Here is a 23,859-nt window from a genome sequence, read left to right on the forward strand (position 1 = left end):
TGGGAGTGCCCATTCCAGTTTGCTTGACAATCAACATTGTGGTGGCATGAAGTGTCTGCAGAGCAGGTCAGTCACAAACACTGTGTGCACACTAAATAAAGCTGTAGCCCAGCAAGAGGGCTTTGCACCTGAAATCTGTTCTGGGGGATGCAGTTCATGCGAGAATACCAGGGCACTGCAATACTTCTACAGTGAAAAAATTGTTCTGGGACGGATATCTCCACCCATTAAAATCACCTAGACACCCGTGACTCATCTTATGAAATATTTATGTATTGCTCCTCTTAACAATTCCTTGCTTGCTTTTATGCTGTTGTTAATAGCTTGCTTTCCCAAGTTTTGCTCATATTTGCAACATATGATGGCTCAAGATGAAGGTTTCCTATTTCTTTGTGGTAGATTAGTGCAGTCATCAGTCAAGGCATGCAAGCCTTCTTGCTGCAAAGCTGTCTGTAGTTTCTTATTAAGGTGCTTTTAAGGCCGCTCTGAACTGGCCATTTTCACCCCTATACATCACACAGACACCAGGACAGTGATGATGCCTATGCACAGCCCCTTGACACATCCCAGAGGAATGACAGTTCCTCACTTTTCCCTACAAAAGCACAGGGCATGCAATGGCACCAGCTGGCCAGAGGCCTGCTCAGAGGCATCGTTTCATTTTGGGATCATTTTGTTGTCTCACTGAAAGTAGAAAACCCACTGCGGCTTGGAGAGAAAACCAAACAAACCAAGCCCCTATAACGTAATAGTTATGTTGAAGCCAGTTGTGAAGATTTAGGATGTTATTTCCCCTCCTCAAACAGGGACTTTGAGTAAAACTGACCCTCATGCTAAGCCATTTTGACCTCTTCATAAGCTTACACCATAAAGTGTGGAGGCTATTATACTGCCTTATCTTGCTGGGATTGTAAACCTTTGAGCTCTAAATTCTATGACCCTAGAAATTCTTCCCTAGGCAAGATGGAACAGGACTTTCTATTTTTTTTAAGTGGTCAGCAAGGTAACTTGTAGCTAAACCTGTGTTTCAGGTGGGAAATCTTTAAGGTCATTTCACTAAGGAATCCTATACCTGGCCACATCTTGGAAGTTCTTCTTGGCTGCAGGACCATGGAGATCAGCAGGCACAAAACAGCTCCACCACCCAAAGCCAATGCAGGAGGTGAAGGCTTGTCCTGCTTTGCCGTTGTTCTCTGATGTTTGCCAAAATTGAAGCGGAAAGCTAACATTTCTGTGCCCCTTCAGAAATTGTTATGCTGTGGTTGGTATATTCTAGAGAGCTGTTTGCTCTCTGTTCCCTCCCTCCTACCCCTGCAACAGGAGTTGGACACTTGATATCTTTTTACAAGGATAAAACCTCCACAGCTTCAAGAGCAATGGCCCCTGACAAGAGGCTGCATCAGTGACAGAGCAGGACACCAAGTGGGCAGTGAGGAAGGTGCTGGTTTCTCTGCAGGGAGGAGCAGGGAAAAGAGAAGCTCCTGGGGGCTCACAAAGTGCCCCAAACAACACCCCAAGGCCCCTTTGTCCTGTGCAGAGGAAAATGCAATAAGCTCTGAAGTTGGCTTTGGCACATTGTTGCATTCCCCCACCTGCAGAGGAATGGTGTTGCTTAAGGCATCACATCAGCCAGGAATAAAATCCTTGCCTTTGCCTCTCCCAGCTCCTCGTTTGGCTCTGGTCTGAACCAGGATACCTGCCCAGCTCAGTGCCTGCCCAACAGGCCTTGGTCAAGAGGAAAGACACAGAGGTTAAATCTTGTCTGGGCCATGGGCTCAATCTGAGCGAGTCTGCAGGGCTACAGAGTTCCAAACCTGTGTCGACAGCAAAACAGCCTTTCCCCAGCTCACAAGCAGGAAAAGCCCTTCACTGCTACCATCCAATCACCATCATTTCATGTCACCTAGCAGCAGATTTCAAAGGGCTCTTTCACAACAGAAGAAATGCTGGTCTGTTGGGGAGCTTCTCCACTATCTTGGAAGGACATGTTTTGTCAAGGCTGAGGATTTTAATGGTAGAACAGTTTTGTGGCCTGGGTGTATCATTTGCTTTACATGGACTGCATAAACTGCTTTGGGGCCCAAGTGAAATGAATTTGGACAATGCCCATCTGAAGGATTTTTACTGATCTTCCCATTTGCCAGCTGTAAATAAGGCAGCATCCTTGCCTGGTTGCTGGCAGGCTGCCCCTTCCCAGATTTGGGATTGGCATTCCTCTGGTCTTTGCAGAAAACACAAAATCAGATTTTTGTTTATTTTTCACAAATTATGTAACAGTCCCCACAGAAAACATTTGGTAATGATAAGTAGTCTTTGTATATCCTCATTACTCTGACCTTTTAAAATATTGTTGTTTACTGGTGCATTCAGCCACAGATGTTCAGAAATTAACATTCCCAAGTCATGATAAGGATTTTCCTCAATCCCCATTTCTATTAGCATGACGGGGAACATCACTCCCCAGTAACTGCATTCTGATCACAGTCTTATACATGGTACAAGCTGGGTACACAATGTTAATGACATTAGAGAGAACAGAAATCCAGACATTACCAGTACCTCGCTGAAGACTCTCCTCAGAGCTTGACATGGCTCTGACAAGGAGACTGCAGTACAACAAGGGGGAATGGGAAAAGCAGAGGCAAACCCCCAGCAGTGATAGTCTCAGGCACATGGTGTGACTCTTGGGGATGGTGCTGTGCAGGGCCAGGAGCTGGACTCAGTGATCCTTGAGTGTCCCTTCCAGCTCAGCTTATTCCGTGTTTTTGTGATCTTTGCTACTGCACTTCCCAGACTACCAGCCATCCCTCAGCTGCATGGCTGCCACTGCAGGTATGGAGAGCAGTTCCTCCCCACAGCAGTGTGATGCCTGAAATTCCATCCAAAGACTCCAGCAGCCTTTCCACCCCTCCCTGTGGGCTCCTGCAGTGTGCTGCTGCTGGTGGGAGGGATGGCAGCTCCACATCACCTGCACGTCCCCAAGGGACAGAACGGGGAGGATCAGGCCAGACCTCTTCTGTGCCTGTTTTATCATGGGATTCTCAGCACCACAAGGAGAGACAGGAACAGGAAAACAGCCCAAGAAATACTTCATTAAAAAGGAGCTTCATTAAAAGTAAATAGGCAAGAACTGCTAAGAGCAGAGCTCAGGGCCTGGGGGAGGGGAAGAGTGGTGCTCTGCTAATTTTCTCATCAGACGCCCTTCTCTATTACTGTCTCCTGGCTCCTGCTCTGAAAGTCAAGTGGAATTGTCAAGAGGGATCACCTGTGATTTAAAGTGCAGTTTTCCTTCAAGACGTATGTAAATTTGCCACCGTCCTACTCGGAGCCTGTGGGACGGGAATCGGAGGTGCTGAATTGGAGGGGTGGAGGAAGAAATCACTGCTCTTTCCTCCTCCTGTCAGCCCTACTAGACCAGCCCTTAACTGAGGGAGAGATGGGAGAGCAGGCTCCTTGGCTGGTGCCTTAGGAAGCAGGTAACAGGACCAGCAAGTGGTGCCACCCCACCCCAAGAGATGGAGGGGAACTTAAGGCATAGAAGAGGGAACCTGATTATTCTCTTCCTCCTGTCCTGGGGGCAAGGAAATTAGAGGAGATTGTGGTCTGTCCTGATTTAGTCATCTTTACAGTTCAAATGAACTCGGGCAGGATGCTTCAGCCCTGCCCTCCTGCCATGAGCCCCAGCAGAATTTGGTTAACAAGGAGCTGGAGCATCTGAGACTGCTGCAAAGCTTGTTGTGTGTATGCATTTCTGTGAGTGCCTGTCTCAGCGGCTATATAGAGATATGTTTAAAAGAAGGTTAATTGGTCTCCTGGGAACTATAAAGAACCTGTTAGGTTCCTCGGTGTGAGCAGTGACTGTAAGAAGCCTAATTACTAAGCTTGAGTTATTCTTTTATATTGGGGGGAGGGAATCTCTAAGGTTCTTATTAAAACCTACAAAAAGCCAAAAAAAATGATGGAGTCAGAACAGATTTGTCCATGTTGATCAGAAGTGCAGACCAAATAAAAACATTGAGTTTTCTCCAGGAAATATTAAGGGGGATCACATAGGCCTGTCTTACACATTGCTGTTGTGGGGATAAACAGAAACCATTGTGCTAAATGGCAGGAATGGCAGACCACAGACTTTCAGGGAAGGTACACTCCTTTTGCTTAGGGCAGGGAAAATTCACACTTGGATGTTCTCGTAGGGCACATTTTATAAAACAGCCATACCAAATGTATTTTCAGGCTAATTAAATCTGTAAAAAAAAGGAAAGGAATTTGTTTGGAAAAATGTACGTTGAAAAGAATGAGAAAATACTCATCTGAATAAGAATAAAAGAGAAAAGAAAAAGAGGAACTCTGATATGGCTTTGGTCTGAAATGAACAAAAGCACTTGCTTTGGATTTTTTGGTGGTTCTTTAGATGTTAAAGCTCCATGGGTTGAAACAAATCTTTGTCTATTTGGAAGAAATACTGCACAGGCAGGGGCAGCTCACAGCTCTCTGCCCATGTTTGGCACCCAGTTGTGGAGGAACTCTCAGAGAGTAATACCTGCAGTTATGACAACCACAATGATGCCATTCCCACCCGTGCCACCCACAGCCAGTGATGGCAGGGCTGTAACACAGACAATGCCATGCTGCTACAGCTCTGACACCAATCTGGACATGTTCATGTGAGTTGGAGTTATTTAAAGTGTCATAGCCAGCTTATTTTCTTATTTTCCCTTCTCCCTTCTCCCTTCCCTTCCCTTCCCTTCCCTTCCCTTCCCTTCCCTTCCCTTCCCTTCCCTTCCCTTCCCTTCCCTTCCCTTCCCTTCCCTTCCCTTCCCTTCCCTTCCCTTCCCTTCCCTTCCCTTCCCTTCCCTTCCCTTCCCTTCCCTTCCCTTCCCTTCCCTTCCCTTCCCTTCCCTTCCCTTCCCTTCCCTTCCCTTCCCTTCCCTTCCCTTCCCTTCCCTTCCCTTCCCTTCCCTTCCCCTTCCCCTTCCCCTTCCCCTTCCCTTCCCCTTTCCCTTCCTTTTTCCTTTTTCCTTTTTCCTTTTTCCTTTTTCCTTTTTCCTTCTTTTTTCTTTTCCCAAAGATCAACAATAAGGAAACTCAAGTATGGAGTCTAACCCTGTCTGATTTGTGTCAAGGTCAGACACAATTTCTGATGCAGGAGAGAAGGCATGCCAGAACTCCATGTTCATAATTGTAAGACCTTCCTCCTTCTTCTTGTCTTATGGGAGGTTTAATTCTGATTCTGGAAAAAAAATCCTCATAATTGGCACAACCTCTGTGAAAAATGGAACTCTGTTCATTAAGAGCTTTGCAGTGGCCAGGGACTACTTGAAATATACTGTGTGGGGAAATAGCCTCTGTGTTTCATAAACATGCTCTGTTAAAAAATAACAAGTCTAAGAAAAGCTCACTTAAAAACCTAGCTATCAGAGAAGAGAGTTACAATGAGAAGCAGAAAAAAAGCTGAGTAGTGGGTGAATTTTCTTGGCATAAACCCATGCATGACAGACTTCACACACAGATTGATAGACTCAAAGAGGTCAAAGCTCTAAAAAACTGGTTTGCTTCATTTTCCCTCACTGCTTCTCTTTTACTTTCTACTGCCTCTACTGTGCACTGTATAATAGTCTGTTTGCCAAAGTCCCAGAGAGTTTTTACTTCCAACATCAGGTCAGCACCCTTGGGAGGCATGGATACAGATAATAATGCCATGCTTAAATAACGGAGTTTAGGGAGCAATATTTTTTTTTATTTAAGACAAATGTTCTGTTCAACCGTAATCAGTTATTCCTAGCAAAACTGTATCATTCCCCATGTTTTTTACCCTATGTGCTGCTTTTCTTCCAAACACACAGTGCAATTCTGCTCCCTCCGAGTGCAATCTAACATTGTTTTTCCTGGGCTCATTTAAGGGAGAGTGACAAAAAACAAGTAACTCAAAACACAATCTAAAACTTAAGGACAACTCCAGTAACCATTGCTTTGCAAAAGGCACCAGAAAAGCCTCCAACCTGTGGGAAGCAAGCAGCAAACCTGCCAGCATTACAGGTGATGTTGCAGTCTGCCTCTTTCTGACTTCAGCATCTTTATCTTACCACTAATACCAGCACCTGAAAAATTTGAGATATTATTCATGAAAACGGAAACATGATGTCTGTGCAAAGATAACATTACTTGATTTGAAAGGAGTGCTTATCTAACTTTGCCTCCTCCCTGGCACCCTTGCTTGGCTGCTGCACTTTCAAATGATGCTTTCAGGAAAATCCCTTTGCAATCACAGAACAGCATTCTCTGCAGAAAATAGACTGGAGCAGGACCCCCAGGAGAAAAAATCTGCCCACAACAACCTCACCTGCAGCACTGTCAGCCCTGCTGGTGGTCGTAGTGCATGGGAATCTCCAGGGGAAATTGCTCAGTAAATGGCTGGAAACAACCAGAAAACATGACTCTTGCCTTGACCAAGCTGAAAGAAGTTTTGCGTCAACAGTAATGAATATAAAGCATGGGTTATGCCCCCACTCTAAGGATCCTCCTCAGACCAGCCCAGAGGCCAGGAAGGGCGGGCAAGGTGGTGCTGCCCCCAGGACCCCGAGCCACAGACCATCCTGGTGCCAATTCCATTTCTTGGAACGTTCACGTTGGGCTGCAGATGGATTTCCAACAGCTCTGCACTCATGGCAGCACAGCTGCTTCTGTGACACTCCACAGCCCACAGCACACTCCTTCTCTGTTTCCCATCAGGCTGTCACTGAACTGCTTCCTTTGTACCTTTCTCTGAGTGTCTTCTTACAGACCACTTCTGGAGAGAAGGCCCCAGCACAGGCAGGCGCTTCAGCTTGCTGTAAAGTGGCTGTTCTCATGTGGCAGCAGGAGACTCTCCCCCAGCTCCTACCTTGGACTGTTGAGGTGTCCTTGTAGCAGAAACCTCAGCAAACAGTGCTGCAGTTCGTACCTTCAGATGTGTCTGAATGCTAGAGAACTTCTGGGCTGTCTCCCAGGATATACTGCACAAACTAATGCACAAACCTGACCTTTGCAAACCTCCATTAGCAAACTTTAGTACCAGATATGAAAACACGAGATAACACAAGAATCATCTTTACACAAAAATCATGTAAATTCCAACATGCGTGTGCCCATTTAAAACCAGAAAATAGGTTTTGAAGACTGGTTGTCCATCAGTATTTTGTCAGAACTCCCAATAAATGCAAAGGTGTGACCTTTTCCCCCCAGACAATTTCCTTTTTCATAATAGCAGGAAGACCCAACCAAGCAGTGAATTTCTGTGAGGATTACTGCACTTCTTGGGTGGCTGATGCGACCTGGCCTCTGGCAGCAAGCCATGCTACGTACTCCAGAAATGCACTGCATTTCAGAGGTTATTGCTTGCACATTACTGCCAGGCAAGTGAACGCTCCAAACGCTGGAACAAATTCAAACGTCTTGAAAGGAGATATCTTCCTCAGCACTGGCATTCGTGTGCCGTGGCTGTAAATTACGCCCAGAGTGTTCATTTTCTTTTAAAATGTGTTCTCATCTTGTAATAATTAATGGTGTCAGGTTACTGGTGTGAAAAAAGCCTGACTTTACAACAACGATGGATTAATGAAGTAACAGTCATGGCTGGAGTAGCAGCAATAAATTGCTAGAGGAGTGAGACACCTGAAGCAATACTTTCAAAGGCCTTAAATTATTTAAGTTTCCATGTCCCTCATAAATATTGGTTTTTGTTAATATTTGTTTCTGTGTTAAAAATGGAAGTCAACAGCTCTGGCAAGAACAAGTCTCTTGCTGATGAGCATGAGGAAATAGCATGTGCTTTCCAAGACATCCTTGCCTTCCCCAGGGATGACAATGTTCATCTGTAGATCTCTGGGCTTCTCTATTTGGGGATGTGGTATTCAAACCTCACAGAGTCAGAAAGTTCTAGAAGCCACAGCACTGAGCTCACAGGTACAAATATCTGTTTTTAAAACTGTTATGAAGTGAGAAACTCTTGAAGCCGGCAAAATGGGGAAAAAACAGGGTAAGCAATTTCCTAGTTTGATAATTTTTTTTATTTAATACATTTTTGTATTCAATATTATAAGGTATGAAATGGAAGAAGAGGGGCAAAGCCCTGCAGATCTAATGGGAGGGAAGAAAATCTCATTTAAAACATTGGGAAACTTATCTGATGTCAAAGAGCACTGGATCAAGCTTTTGGAAACCGCACCAGAGGGCAAAGCAAAGGGAAAAAAGCATATTCTCTTAATTTATAATGTGTCTGACAAGAGATTCCTAATTGCTGGCATAAACTGATATAAAAAATTGACTGCTGACATGAATGGAATTAGATCACTTTGTAACTGATGAATACTCTGTATTCATGTCTCAATACTTACAATCAGATAATTAGGTGTTGTTAGTTATTGTCAATAAGACTGATGATTGATGACAAAAAAAATCCACTGAAAATTACAGGAATTCTGCCAAACACCATCTCAGTTCAGACTATACAGCAAAACTAATATTAAACCTTTTTGTATAGACAAGACTCTAAAACCTTTGAGAAGCTCCACAGTGATATAAAAAACATTTTCTTTGTCCTTAAATATTTTGTTTTCCAGACTCAAGATTATCTTCATTGTATTCTCATCATGGCCTCACACTCTTCCTTTGTCTCCATCAAGACTTTCATCAGGCTGTGATCTGTTCCATGGGTCACCTTCATAATATTATAGGCCTTTAGGAAAGAACAGAAAGGGACATGTTAGCCATTATGTAGACCATGCAAAAGGGCTGGACCCTGGAGCAGGGTGGGATGTAAGTACTGCTCCTCAAGTGGCTGTCACCTGGGGGCTGGCTGTCCTAGTTTACAATGTAAGATGTGCCCACAGTATGTATTCTATCACTGTCTTCAGGAGCTGTTGGAACCAGGTGGGGCAGTGTTTCCCTTTCCCCCTCCCTCTGGACTATCTTCTGTTAATGGGCCATCAAGGCCTTGCCCATGACTCACAGGTAACTCCCTCTGGGAGCTCTCTCTGTTTAATGGGCAATCAAGGACCCACTGCAGGACTCATGGAATGAGATCAGCCCACTGTGAGATGCTGCACCCAGGGGGAGGAGCCAAGCATTCCCACCTGGATATAATCTGGGATTTGGGACAGCACAGCAGGCCTTACCCACTGGATTCCCAGAAGACAAGAGCTACCAGACCTTTCTACAGGATCACTGCTTCAACAAGACTGCTTCATCTGGACTGCTACCACCACCCTAACTAACAGGGTGTCAGGTTGTATTCTGACTCTGTCAGTGGTCTTTTGTGCTATTGCTTTTATTTTATTTTATTTTACTGGATTTTTTTCTCTCTCTCCTATTAAATTGTATTTCTGACTTGGAGTCTCTCACTGGTTTTGCTTTCAAACCAGCACTGGGCTTGAATGCTTGGCATGGCTGAAATAGGAATGAAGCATCCCAAAGTGCATGGTGATTTGTCCCTGATAAAGTAGGAAGCATTGACACATTATTTTTTGATGTTAAAACCCACAAATACATTGCACAATTGGATGTTTGGAATAGCAGAGAGAGATACTTTTGCATTGAGACATGAAGGCCTTTTCATGACTGGTCAACAACAAACACCCAAGGTTTTGGTACATTATTTAAAAGATGACTGTGATGTTCATGACCTTAGGAGCCTGAAAGTCCTGTAAAAATAGAAATGGATTAATGCTTAACCCATGGAATGAAGTACCTTAACTCTACCAGGAGCAACTATATATAGCATCAAACAAATGAGTACATTAATAGTTTCACTGTCAAAAGGCATGCAGGGGAATGGGTCTTTGCTGCTTTTTCTAAGGATTATTTTCTCTGTGTCTTTGTCATCTTCTCCTGCTGGGCTAATTTACGCTTGCTGATATTGCCTGTAGTGTTGCTGATTTCCTGCCACAGGTATGTCTGCAATGCTCTTTGCCCAGCTCATGTTTGGATAATCCATCATACTAAACTGAAGAATTGCAAAAAAATAAATGGCCTGTTTTTCAAAGGGTTCCTTGTTCAGTCAGCTGACAAAAATCAGCTAAATTGGCTTTGAATTGCAGAAAATATTGTTTTGGGAAGGAATGTTGAGCAAAGTGGCCAGGTGAATTGGCCCTGGATCCTGACACATTGGTGCACAGTGCTTGCACGCCCTGTCCCAGAAAGCTGATGGATTTACTGTGAATGATGTATGCCAAGAGCTGTGCATCTGGATACATCTGAGTGACAGTCCTGGGGCAGCTGACCTGGATCTTCAGCCCCCCTACAGGACAGAGGTCAGGCTCACAGGGATGGACTTGGACCCTGACACCCTGAGATGCACAGCCAGAGATGTCTGTATAGATATACCATCACTAAAAGCCAATAATCCTTAATATAAAATTTAATCTTGAGTTAATGCTACTATTGGTACCTTTCCCCCACCTCCAAGATTTTCTTTCCACTTCTTTTCGTTCCTAAGTATGGCAGACAAAAGCTCTGTCTTTATCCTTTTGTTTCCTTGGAGGAAACCATTCTTATGCAATCTACCATCTCACACACTTCTGTACAAGTCAGAACCAGCTGCATCAAAGTTAGAACAGCAATGACTTGTGTAATCTCCAAATTCAACAGGTATTAGGTTATGTAGCTGTTTTGGCAAAGGCCAGTGCAAAACTGGGGATAATTTCAGCTCCAGTGCAAGGAATTGTTTTACTGGACAGAAGCAGAATATGTGGGCTCTCTGCCCACTCCCCTGCTCTCCTCAATCCCACAGCTCACCAGCAGAGCTGAGGCTGAGCAGATCCACGTGGTCTGTGTGCTCTCCCTCTCAGCTAAAAGAGGAAATCTAATTATGAAAAGCTACAGCAGCAGCACAGGCCACCGTGTCATCAGCCACACCCCGTCCCTGAAGAAGATAAACCTGGTTGGACCAGCAGCAGGGCTGCTCTCCATGGATGTGGATGAGGAGCAGCACAGGTGTTTGTGCCTGGTTTGCATGGCTGGGGGAAACATGGGCAGATGCAGGATGGCACAGCTCTGTCACAGGGAAAGCAGGAAGCAAATGGCCACCTGCCAGAGTGGCAGGAAGTGTAGGCTTGTGTTTCAGAGGGTTTTCCATCTCTCTTGATTGAAGGGGACAATTTGTTAAAGTAGGCACAGAAGTACTATCAATGACAGCTGGTAAACAATCCAGTGTTTCAAGCAAACACCTAGAGAAGGGATTTCTTCAGTGTTGCTGTGAGACCTGGGAAGGATTTTACCCCAATTCCTGTGCTTTTTGCCTCCATAACAGGGATTTCTGTAAAAAGGGAAGTTGTGCAATACCTGTTGTAGATGTTCATGAGACAAGACAGCTGTACCCATCAGCTCACAGGGGACAAAAGTACTCCTATGACCATGCCATGTCAGGCTCTTCAAATTGTTTTTCAGACTGGGCTCCAGTTCCTCTCTTTTGCTGACAAAAGCTTTCCAGATCTATAATTTAATTTATCCTCTATTACGTGTTTCATATATATGTATATAAATTTAAAAATAATATGTTGGTTGTAAAATAAACCAAGGATTACCTTCAGGTTTTATTCCAGAGGAGTATTGCCTCTCTGTCAAACTTCTATTTCAAAATCTAGGAAATAAGTTTCTAGAGGGCCTAATAGAAATTTACGGGGTGCTTTCTTTCTAATGGGCAGCAGAAAGCCCTCCACATAATCTAAGCCTTCTTCAAGTGTGCAGGGCAGAGAGCTAAACCCATAGGGCCCTAAGAGCGAGGTGGTTATGACAGTGATTCATTCTTTTGTAGCACAGAGAGCAGCAGTGAGGGCTGGGCTGCAGAGCCAAGTGTGAAGATCTACTGATCTTAACCGACCATGCCTCTGCTGCAGAGAGGCTGTCAGTCCCCAGCAGCTCTGAGGCTGTGCCTGATTAAACAGGATTTATATGTGAGGTGAATTCCACTCAGATCCCAATTCCTCTGCACCTTCCATATCCTTCTTCTTAAATGCCTCAGTGAAATTAGTCTGACGAGGGTTCCAACAGGGTGCTGCTATTCAGTGTCAGAGTGTATTAAGAGGAGTAATGAAGCAGAGAAGGTAATCGAGTTTCTGCTCTGAGCATGTGGCATGCTCCGTTGACACATCTAATCACAAAGGGGCAAACTGTGTTCTCATATAACTCTAGGACATTATCTGAGTAATATCAGGAATCACATCCGTTAGTCTCAAGAAACTGGGAATTATATCTTCCCCTAATTTGTTCCGGTGTAGACAGCAAGGAAGTGAATCAGTTGCAGAGCTCATCTGAAAAAGTTACATGGAGAAACAGGATGACAAGAAGCTTTTCCTCCTCTCAGCTGTGCTCCCAGGGAGTAGGAGTTCAGTTTCTCCTTGTCCCACACTTGGGTGGAAAGGGGAGGCTGAATAGGGAACAGGCAAAGCCACCACAGGATTCTACACCTCAGTGGTAAAGCACCTTGTGTGTCCTTGTGAAGCACCAATGGCTTGGAGTCTCTGTTAGAGGCTCACTGAAGTATGACAAGAAGGGCAACCAGCACCTTAATGTCCCTTTGCAGAGAGGAGGGGGTCACAGCCTAGAAAAGGTTTCTGTGTTAGGCATTGCTCAGTTTCCAAAGGACCACAGAGTAGCAATCTGGCTTGCAATGAGCAGCTTCTTCACCAAAAACATATAAATCCCCAATGAAGTGTCCACCTTCATTGACCAGCAGCATTCCCTTGTCTCGAGGGGAATTTGCTGCAGTTTAATCTAATGCACTATCACATTAGAAATGCAATTAGAACAATGCCTGTTGATATAATTGTAGCAAGGTCAATGAAAACAGAAGCTCCTCTGACTGCAGTCTCATTCCACTGCTAAAAGGGAAAGTCTAAATATTTGGAAATTATAAATATTTTGTGGGAAAGAGCAGAGAGATTACCTGGCACATGACAGATATATGACATATTTCTGAATTATGCATAAAAATGGAATTGATTACTCTTCTGCCTGCTTTACAATGATCAGAATTGGCTATAATTTAAGTAAAATATATCAAGTGAAGATTTAAATTATACCAAGACTTAGCATGAGTGGCATCATATTAAATACTAATTTATTACTTCAAAGTACGAAAATTATCAGTTATTCATTATTAATCAGATGTTAAAACCAAAGACATATGGGGGTTGAAAAAAAGGTAAGTACAAAATAGTAATACCTAGAGAGTCATGACTTACCTTTATAGGAGACCTGGGCAGGAGTGAAAAAGCACCTCTCCCCCACCTCCAGTGGAGACACCCATCCCCTTCTATCCCAAGCAGTTGCCCTAACTCTTTGCCACAAAGTGCTTCATACAGCATGGACATTAATCAAAGGGAATGTAGAGCCAAATTCTTCACCTCTTTCCAACACTGCTGCCAGAACTGGGCCTGCTCCTGCCCAGCAGATAAAAGCAAGGGCCAGGCGGCTTTTGGCAGCACCCAGCAAAGGCAGGAACTGGAGGTGAGCAGAGAGCCAGGACAGGGAACCACCTGAGCATGTAGTGTCTTCAGGGCAAGCTGATCACAGGACAATCAATAACATAAGAGAATTACACCTTTTTGAGGGAAACTAGAGGCAGCACATCTTCCAGGGGGAACAAGGCATCCCAGCAGTGATTGCAGGCTTGAGATGGGAAGGCAAGATTCTACATCCTGAGGATATGTTGCACATGGAAAGGGATTATTTAATATATTTAAGATGATACTAATAGCAATATAACAGCAGGACAAACAAGAGCCTGAGGTACAAGGAAATTAATATAAAAGTCAGCTCAGGTACAAGAGGAATGGCTTAAAGCTGAAATGTAACTAAAAGCACAGCTGCAAAAACAGATCAAAGATGATGAACAATAAGAAATATGAGCGATCAAGAAACATGCCTTCATGATTTCAGTGTGGTTCACAATAAAACACACACGTTGTTAAAGGTGAAGTTTTCCAGCCTGAAATCACAGAACCCAATATGGAATAAGGAGGGTAGAAACTGCAGCTCTCCTCCTGTTCCTGTACTTTCAGTGCTTTCAGAATCACTTTGCCGTGGGAATAATGAGCATATATGAAGCACAGAGATAATTTTATCTCCTCTGATCTAATAGTAATTTTTCATCCAGGCACGTCTGAGCTATCAAACTGTAATTAGCTGTGACTGATGCTGGAGAATGTGACTGGTGCCTGAAATGCTGTGCTGAGCAACACTGACCCATCACCACACCCTGCTGCAGCCTGGGGAAACACCACTGATGGAAGAAGTGGCGAGGAGTATCCAAAGGCATCAGGGGGGAGTCACACAGCAGTTTTGGGGGAAGAAAAGGGAGGAGGATACAGAAAAAAGATTTCACTATACTGACCTCTTTCAAGGTTTCCAGTGCCTGAGGAAACATGCCTTGGCTGTTCTGCAGTTTGCCCACTCGCATCAGCTGGACAGCCCTCAGTGGATGGAAACCAGGATAATACAGTCTGCAGAGAAAAAGGAGGAAAATGTGTCACTGTCAGCTCTCACCTTCACAGTCACTGCCTCTGCGGAGAGCTATTAGGGTGGGACTGCAAAGTCACTGTGAATGTTAATAAGGTACTCAGAGAAAATTAGCTGCAATACTGAGAAGCATGAAATACTGAGGGGAATTAGCAAATTATTACTCTCCATCCCAGAGGAATGCCTTTAACATTATCCTGTTAGAAAGTGACGAGAGCGGGATTATTTAATTTGCTACTGTTGGATAATACAATAGCATTTACTGTACTTAGTGTTGCAAACAGAGGTCCTTGACAATCTCAGGTCTCTGGAGAGGCATAATTTTAAGAGGAAGCTTCAGCAGGGGACCCAGTCCTGGGTTGTCCAGGATGAAGGAGTGGAACTGCAGTGAAAGCAGGTAACATCATGCCCATGCTTCTGAGGGTTTGTATGCTGCTCCCTGTTGCATATAAAGAACTAGTTCTGCACATTCAAGGAAACATCTCAGACTTGGCTTGTTCATCTACACAAGGTATCTGCTAGGATCAGGATACATTCCCATTCTTAATTATTTTCATGGAAGCAGAAGTTCTGTTAAAAAAAAACCAAAACAGTGCTCTCTTTTTTCTAGGAAGTAGATGGAGAGTGGTATCATCATTAATTGCTCTCAAGATGCTCTTGAAATGTTCACAGTGGCTGCTCCAGATTTTTAAATTCCACTGGCCCTTGGCTCATCATACGTGGATTGCACCCCAGCCCTGTGTTGCAAATGTGCAGATCATGATATATTGAAAAAGCAACTTGGGGACTGCAGAAAGCCATGGATGTAACTTGCCTGGAACTGGCCATCAGGAAACATGAGAACAAAAAAGAGACACACTTGGAAGTTAAGTTACTTACAAAAGACTTTATATATTTTTTGACTAACTATCCCAGAATCACAGAATAGTTAGGGTTGAAAGAGACCTCTGGAGATCATCTAGTCCAACCCTCTTATCAAGGCAGGGTCACCAAGAGCAGGTAACAAAGGAACTCATCCAGGTAGGTTTTGAATGTCTCCAGACAGAGAATCTATGACTTCCCTGGGTGGCCTGTTCCAGTGCTCTGCCAACTTCAATGGAAAGAAGTTCTTCCTCCTGTTTTGGTTTATGGCCAGTGCTCCTTGTCCTGTCACTGGGCATCACTGAAAAGAGTCTAGCACATCCTCTTGGCACCCTCCTTTGAGAGGTTTAAATGCATTAATGAGATTACTTGTCAGTCTTCTCTTCTCCAGACCGAACAGGCCCAGCTCCCTCAAAAGAGATGCACCAGACCCCGCATTGTCTTTGTGGCCTCCACTGGACCCTCTCCAATATCTCCTTGTCTTTCTTGTGCTGAGGAGCCCAGAACTGGGCACAGTATTGCAGAGGTGGCCTCACCAGGGCTGAATGGAGGGGCAGGATCATCTCCCTCAGCCTGCTGGCCACGCTCTTCCTGATGCACCCAGGACCCCATTGGCCCTCCTGGCCATAGGGGCACTGCTGGCCATGGACAGCTTGTCACCCAGCAGGGCCCCCAGTCCTTCTCTGCAGAGCTGCTCTGCACTGGGTCAGTCCCCAGGCTGTGCTGGCACTCGGGGTTATTCCTCCACAGGTGCAGGACCCTGCGTCTCCCCCAGTTCAGAGCCATCAGCAAATGCTCAGGGTGCCTCCTGTGCCACTGAGAAACAAGTTGAGTAAGAATGGGCCCAGTACTGATCCCTGGGGAATGCCAGTGACTACAAACTATGCAAATGAAAGAAGAAAAGCCTTAAGCACAACTCGCCAAAGACAAACATCCTACTTGATCAAAGAGCATTTTATTTCCTCAAGTACACCAGCAGTGTGCTTGAGCAGTGTCTAAAAATACAAAATGAGTCACAACTTCAGGAAGAATCACCAATAAGCTTTCCAAAAACTACTCCTCAAAGAAAATATTTTTTATGTTTATGCCAAACCTATCAGAGTTCAGGGTAACTGTTAATGAAAGACACCACTGCAGTCAGGAAAACATTAAATCTACATGAGTATGATTAAATGCATGCTAAGACATTAAATGATGTAAATTTGTACAATGTACAGAAATCTTCTGATAAATCTGCATGCAAATTAATAAGTTATCCTTCTCTGTTATATTTCACTAATGAAAATGCAAACGAAATTAAATACAAGTAGTTGTTTAAATGGCAGCATAACTGGCTGTCCTTATAAATCTCTAATTAGGATGTGTAAACCTAATGAAAAATGTTTTCATACCCAAATTCCCCTATTCCATTGATTCCACGCAGTTTCAGTGAAGACATACAGAAATACATGGAAAGCATGCCTGGCAGAATCTCAGCAGCAACAGCTTTTGATCTGCCAAAGCCTCTCATGAAACAGCAGAAGCCAATTCCTCAATGAGAATAATCCATCCTGAACTGCCACAAGCACCTCCTGCTCAGCCCCCTGGTGGGTTGTAGTTCAAAAAGGCTGAAAAGCCAGCAGAGACAAGAGAGAGGAAAAAGGATAGCCACTTATCTCAGGCCAAACTGACCACTCAGGAACTTCAAGGGTCTGGTCAAACAAACACTAGGAAATTATCAGTAGGTTAATTTTTAGAATTTATTTCTAGTTTTTATATCAACATGGTGCTATTTGATACTAGTGAAATAGGGAGAAAATGCAGAGATTTTGGTGTGAATTAATGAAAAGAATAGAAATTCCAGCACAAACATGGACACAAATGGAAATTACAAGCACATGCACACCTTTGTAAAAATTGAAAATAAAATATCTGTATGATTGCATCCTGCTCTCCTCAGTGACTGCTGCAAAGGAAGGAGTAAAAATGTCATTTCCTCTCCTCTGTGCCACCAAAAGGCCAGGATGCCTGGCCACAGGAGAAGATGCCAGGGAGACAAAGATTTTTGCCTGAGATGGTAACCCATCTCTGTAGGCTCCATTAGACTGTTTCTGCTGTATTCTGACAGCTCTGATTCTTTTGCCACTGTTCTTTCACAGCTGCTTCACATCTCTGTCATTCCACACCTCAATCTTTCATCCTATCAACCATCTTTTTAATCTTCCTCTCCTCACCCTTCTGCATAGCCAGCCCCATTCTGGTACCAACACAAAGAGGAAATGTGGGTCCTGCCTCGCCTGCAGCCAAATGAGGGGTGGCAGCTCAAGCAGGAAACTCCAGGCTGTGCTTTAGTTTAGCACCTGCTAAACTTCACACAACACAATGTGGGCCAGAATTCAGAATATGCCCCTTCATGGAAATGTGTTTCTTTCTATAGATCATACACCTGCAGCCACTAAAGGTCTAGGATTGTGATGTGTGAAATCCCAGGGAAAACAGGCAGCAATTTAGCAATGTCAGGTACTCAGCCCAAACTACCAGCCATAAACTAAAGCAAGTGAAAACTTAAGATGAGGACAGAGGAGGAGTAAAATATGTGAAATGAGGGGTCCTGTGCTCATAAATATTTACAAAGCTGTTTTACTGAGCTGATTTATGCTCTCATCTTATGCATGTACATAGTTCCATTTTGCAAGGCTTAAAACTGGCATTTGAAACAACTGTATTTTCATATTCTGGAATAAATCTATTAAACTATTGGAACACCGTTTATGGAAGGACATCCATTGAGTGAGGTTACCAGAGAAATCCAGGCAGCTTGCAGCTCTTCTGGGAAATGTGCAAGTGGGGAAAATCTGCTGGCTTCTTCAAGACATTCCCAAGATTCAGTATTATGAAACACTGGCGTGACAGAAAGAACTAAGCAGTGTCAGGCACTTGTGGGCCAATTTATTATCCCCATGCATTGCTCTGAACAAAACCAAGTGGATAGATTTAAGAATAAGGAAGGTATTTACCAGCCAAGGAACTGATACCTAAAGACTGTCAACAAGAGACCAAGATAACTATGGAGAAATACATGCTGTAAAACACATTACAGCTTGGGAAGAGGAGGATTTCAATCTGAAAAGGATTTTATGAGATTTATGAGGGCCTGAGGGACAAGAAGGGAAACAGTAACATACTGAAAGCAGAAGTAAGCATCGTTCTGTGGAGTGATGCTTCCTCGCCCTTGGCACTGGTCAATGCCCAGTAGATCACTTGCAAAGAGAGATTAAACAAAATACAACTAACAAAGCTGCACTGTAAACAAGACAGCTGGAGGAGGCTGAGAAAGAGCTGTGCATTTTGTATCACATACTCTGCTTTTATGAGGCAGCACAGCTTTGTTCCCACCTCTGCCCAACAGCATCCATGCTGGCCTCCTGCCAGCCAGCTGGTCCCTCAGCACGGTGTTATCTGCAAACCCCACAGAAGCGCCTCCTGTTGCCTCCTCCAGGTCACTGAAATTGGAGTTAAACAGGACGGGTGCCAGGACAGACCCCGTGGCACCCTGGCTGTTACTGGCATCAGACAGGGGACACCCATCAACCACATCCTCTCACTGCACCACCCAGGCAGGATTTCACCTGTCTGGCTCTCTGCTCACCTGGGCCACAACGCCCTGACCTGCCTGCTGGCTCCCTGATCGTTCAGCCTTGCAAAGACCAGAGTGAGCACGCTGGCCAGCTCTCAGGGCCTGTTCTGGAGGAGATCATCCAGTCTGATGGAATTGTAGGGGCCGCACACTCCCAGATAATCCCTGGCTCAGCCCTTATCCTGGGATGTGCCTGGGAGACTTCGTAAGTGACCAGTGGGGCAAAGAAGGCACCACCTAGCTAACCTTTCAAAACCACAAATGAAAGCTATTTCCCAGTCCTCAGGCAGCTTGCACCAGTGCTTCACTGTTCCAAGCAGCAGCAGTTCCTGCACTTCATTCACAAAATACAAGCATACCAATTTTCACTCAGCAAAGAAATGGCCCATACTGTGTAAACCAGTAGATGTTTCTAAGGAAATCCACTGTTCTCTTGGTAGTTCAGCCTCAAGGTTTGCCTTGATTAACCCTCAGAGCAGATACTAATCATATACTTTATAAAGAAAAGGGGTTTTTTTCTTCTTTCTATGCATTAGCTCTGAATCTCTTGAAGCAATCTCTTGTGTTTCATGTAAGGGACAGTGTAAAAACCACAACCCTTGACAAAATTCAGCCAATACCTTCTATTTCTTAATAATGTAGTTCCATTAACTCCACTCAACCTATCTTCAATTACAAGGTAAAGAGTCAGAGCTTTTGTGTTATCTTGTGAATTAAAGCCTAGTATTAAAAAAAAGAGACTATGCAAAATCACTGCCTTTTCTGATGACTCACATTTTAAAATAGATATCTACCATTCCTTGCAGATCAGTCTGTGGGACTAACATATTGTTGTCTTCAGCCTGACGTAATTAGAAACAGGAGAATTTATAAAACCTGAAATAAAGGTTTGAAGTGGAAATGTTACAAGTCTTTTTACTAAGATGACATGAAAAGGTGATGCTATACATAACTGTAAACTGGTTTGCAGTATTTTTAGTGCAAGTAAATATGACAGCAAAGAAGACATAAAGCAGTTTCAGGAGCCCCAACAACACAGAAGGGATAAAGAGGCTCCAGGGCTTCAGCAATGGTGGTGAGAAGAATGCAGAGAAGACAGTATCAGCCTCACAACAGAAATGTACACCACAAATACAGGACCCACTAAGTTCAACCTTCTCTTCTTTCTTGGACTTGTTCTTGATTTCTGAACTCCTCAGTATTTGAGTATATTCATTAAAGCTGTTCACTGAACTGAAGCCTAGAAATTGGTTTTTTGTTGTCCAGCCATTTTTTTTTTCTTTAGTCACTGATGTGAAACTGGTCAACTAATTCACATATTATTTCTGCTCCTTGGCTGGGATGCTGAATGAGTTCTACACATGAGAACTATAATGAATACTTCTAGGAAAAATTAGGGGATAAATTTTTATTTGTGCTAAAAAGTATGAAACAGTCAAAGAAATCACATGCATCAGGAACATAAGACAGGTAAACTAACTATACTCATTTAGGAGTTTACAGATCTTGAAGTCAAAGGTGCTGTTCACTCTGATCTCCTGCACAGAATTTCACCCAGCAATTCCTGCTCCAAACCCAGCAATTTGAGCCTAAAAGTAGTGCTTAAGAAGAAATGCTCTATTTATAGAAAATAATCTTAGGCAGCTTTATACATAATTTGGTCAATGCTTTTTTTTTAACAAGCATGAGCCCTGTGCAAGAGTTTTGCCTGGAATGAACAAGGCTGCGGGGTTATTTTTGGAGAAAGCAGGAATGTGTCATTGATACTGGACTAGGTGACTCTTTTGAATACTAAGTATTAGAAATCTGGTTGGAACTTTGAAATTTTTAAGGGCAATATATCTGTATTAACCTGTTTAAAATATTTAGGAGTTCCTGTGAAAGCCTTCCAAAAAATACTGTCCTGGCTTTCATGTTAATATTACATTTTTTATTGGAATAAAAATGTTAAGTTGTTATTCTTTCTGGTTTTTCTTTCTCTTTCCCCCTCTTTTTTTTTTCTTAACAACTCCCTATTTATCATGGATGACCAGGTGAGTTTAAATCAGTTCAGTACTTCTCAACTCTCATTATACCTTCTGCAGCCATGCCTTTCTTTGAGTAGAAGACTAAATGCTTTAACTGTGGCAGACCTGATATACTCCAGCTGCTCTGGAATATCTATTGTCCATTTTATCTCCACATCACAGTGTCTCATGGAGATGATCAAAGCATCAGTCAACAGTTTAATGCTGGCATCAGTCTTTTCTATTTTTTCCTGGATTTGACCTCTCTCACTTGGATTTTGGGATCAGCTCCCCAGCACTAGCAGGGAGGTTTTTATGGAGGAAACCACTAGTGCACATCCTTAAAGCATTAAAAAAACGCTTTGCCAGCAATGGGAAAACATTATTAGAAGGAATTTTATGCTGGGAAGTCTCTTAAAAACTAAAGCAGGAGAAAGTACTTTCCGTGATTACTATGCAAAACTACTAATTATCCCTAAGAGACTTCTTCTGGTCTAACCAAACAACAGCAGAAAATTGGCATCATTTTCTGAGCCAGCTGGAACGATGTCAGTACAGATGTGCAGACCTAACACCTCTGATCAGAGTTCATTTGGAATACTCCATACTCTTATAAATATGTCCTGGCTGTACATTTTTGCATCCTAATTTAAATGTGCTCTCTCTCCCCCTTTTTGGACTGTTTTGTGTTGGCAAAACTCTTGGTTACCCCCCAAGTATTGAGATTTTCACCAATGCCCATAAGTCCTGTATGAGCCTCATCCTACTCAGCAGCCAAGTGCATGGCACGACAGTCTTTGTTCTGCACAGATAAGGTATGGAGGCCCAGGCAAATGAAACAGTTTGTCCAATGTTAAAACATAAAATCTCTGGGAAAGTTAAACCTAGATTTATTTCATTGTAGCTCTAGGATGGCTTTTGGTTCATGCAGACTCTGGGTCTTGTGTCTGTGCTGTCTTGCCTACCTGTCTGGCTCTAACAATCCAAATGAAATAAATTTAGTTTTAGAGGCTTAACAGGTTTGCTGTATTTTGTAAACAAAATGAAGAGACAGTAACCATAGTTAAGAAACTATTGTGCCAGACTGACAACTTATTTTTCTGTTTCTTTTTGTCTATTCTGTTGTCACTCAAGAAATGTCCTGTTATTTCTGTGGAACAACTGCCTCTGGAAACAGTTCAGAATTTAGATCTGTGAAATAATGCCTCAAAATATTTTTTCATCACATCTGCATCTCATACTGTTCCATTACGATTTGTTTCAGTAATTTAGCTGATGTGATCAAATAAGCAATCATACTTCTTAATTGACTGAATTCTCAAGAAATGTTAGCTATCCATCTCAGAAATTATTTCTCTCTGGCTGCTGATCATTCTGCCATATTCCTTATGATGAAAATTTATGTCACATTAAAATGAATATTGTTCCAGATGTTGTCTCTGCCAAGACTTGAATGATAACTTTAATAAAATGAAAAAATGGGATAAACTGCAATTTTCATCTTGGCTCTTGATCTGTCTAACTCATCCACTTAAAATGCTAACTCTCTCAGTTTGAACTGTCCACTTCAATGTTCTCTCCTCTTCCGTTATTATGAGATGTTAAGGAAATAAAGGGTGCCCAATTTGGAATGGGAGTAGGAAAAGATTTTATATATGTTGTCTCTATGTCCTGGCTGAGCTTCAAAACATCTTTTAGCTCTTAGGGTTTTTTGTCCTAAGCTCACCACCTCTACAGATAAAGATGGCAGTTTGGACTGTCACTGCAGATAGGAACACATTGTCTCTGCCCTTGCACAACCAGGAGAGTAGGAGATTAAGATCAACAGTTTAGTTCAAAGGATTTATAAAAATATTCTAAAAGCCATACAGATTACATTGGGAGAATGCCAAAAAACACAAGAAGGGTAAGAAATGCAGCAAAGGAACAAAAGGAAAGCTAATTAAAGAGAACATGCATGGGAAGAGAAGCAAGAAACTGAAGGAAAATGTACAGTAGAGACACTGCAATTTGTGACAAAGATCTTGGCATCACCTTCTCCTCCTGCAATGAACCTCTGACCAGCTGTTGATGGTATGAAAAATGACTCACTTTTCCTACCTCATGCAGCTGAGAATACAAGACTGCAGGTACAAGAAACGCAAGTTTAGACTTTGGTCTTAATCAGAGACCTACAGGTTTGCATGATCTCTCTTCTTCATCCACAGGGAGCGACAGGAAAACGTAAAGCGCTGATGGATCTCTACACAAGTCACGCATGACTTTCCCCTGATCGATTCCCTCTGCTGTGACACGAGCCCCCCAGTATCTGAGCCACACACATCTAAATACTGGTGTCAGCAAAGCTTGGGGAAGTCAGATGAGTGTGTGGGTGCTTACAAGCTACAAAAGGAAGGAGCCAGCAGCACTTATATCTTCAGTGCAAAATGTCTTCTCTGTACTCACCAGAATCTCAGATCACCTCAGAAGTCTGTTGTAATATAAAAGTGATAATATGCTCATTTTTGACCACACTGGTGCCTTACCGGCTCACCTCTCTTGGGCCTTTTTTTTTTTCTTTCTCTCACCATGTTGTCACCTTTCAAAATTTGTCAGACCTGTGCTATATCATTTCAGTTTGTCTGTAGTGTTGGATACAACTCTCGTTGTCAAAAATAATAGCAATGATAACAACTGAATAAGCATTTGCAAAATTTAGCAACATTCTCACTCATAACTTGTTACCAGCATGTCTGAACAGGAGCTCTATTACCTGATGTCAGATATCTCATTTAGACAACTAGCCTTACTCCTCCTCATGTCTCAGCTTTTCCATCTGTAAAATGAGAATACTGATTCTTTATTCAGTAGACTAAATACTAATATGAGGACTAAATACTATCA

The 23,859-nt window shown here is 43.1% G+C and overlaps 1 protein-coding gene across 5 annotated transcripts in view; it reads right to left on the bottom strand.

The window, feature by feature from the left end:
* Positions 1–8,031: 8,031 nt before the first annotated feature.
* Positions 8,032–23,859, bottom strand: part of SMYD3 (SET and MYND domain containing 3) — a 394,207-nt gene continuing 378,379 nt past the window's right edge. For all 5 annotated transcript variants that reach the window (XM_063390956.1, XM_063390959.1, XM_063390958.1 and 2 more), the window contains 2 exons: positions 14,369–14,477; positions 8,032–8,713 (listed from right to left, as the gene is read on the bottom strand). In XM_063390956.1, coding sequence (XP_063247026.1) covers positions 8,612–8,713; positions 14,369–14,477 — 211 coding nt within the window. In that variant the 3' untranslated portion in view covers positions 8,032–8,611. The remainder of the gene's footprint in view (positions 8,714–14,368; positions 14,478–23,859) is intronic.

Source organism: Prinia subflava, chromosome 2, assembly GCF_021018805.1.
Source record: "Prinia subflava isolate CZ2003 ecotype Zambia chromosome 2, Cam_Psub_1.2, whole genome shotgun sequence".
Lineage (NCBI taxonomy): Eukaryota > Metazoa > Chordata > Aves > Passeriformes > Cisticolidae > Prinia > Prinia subflava.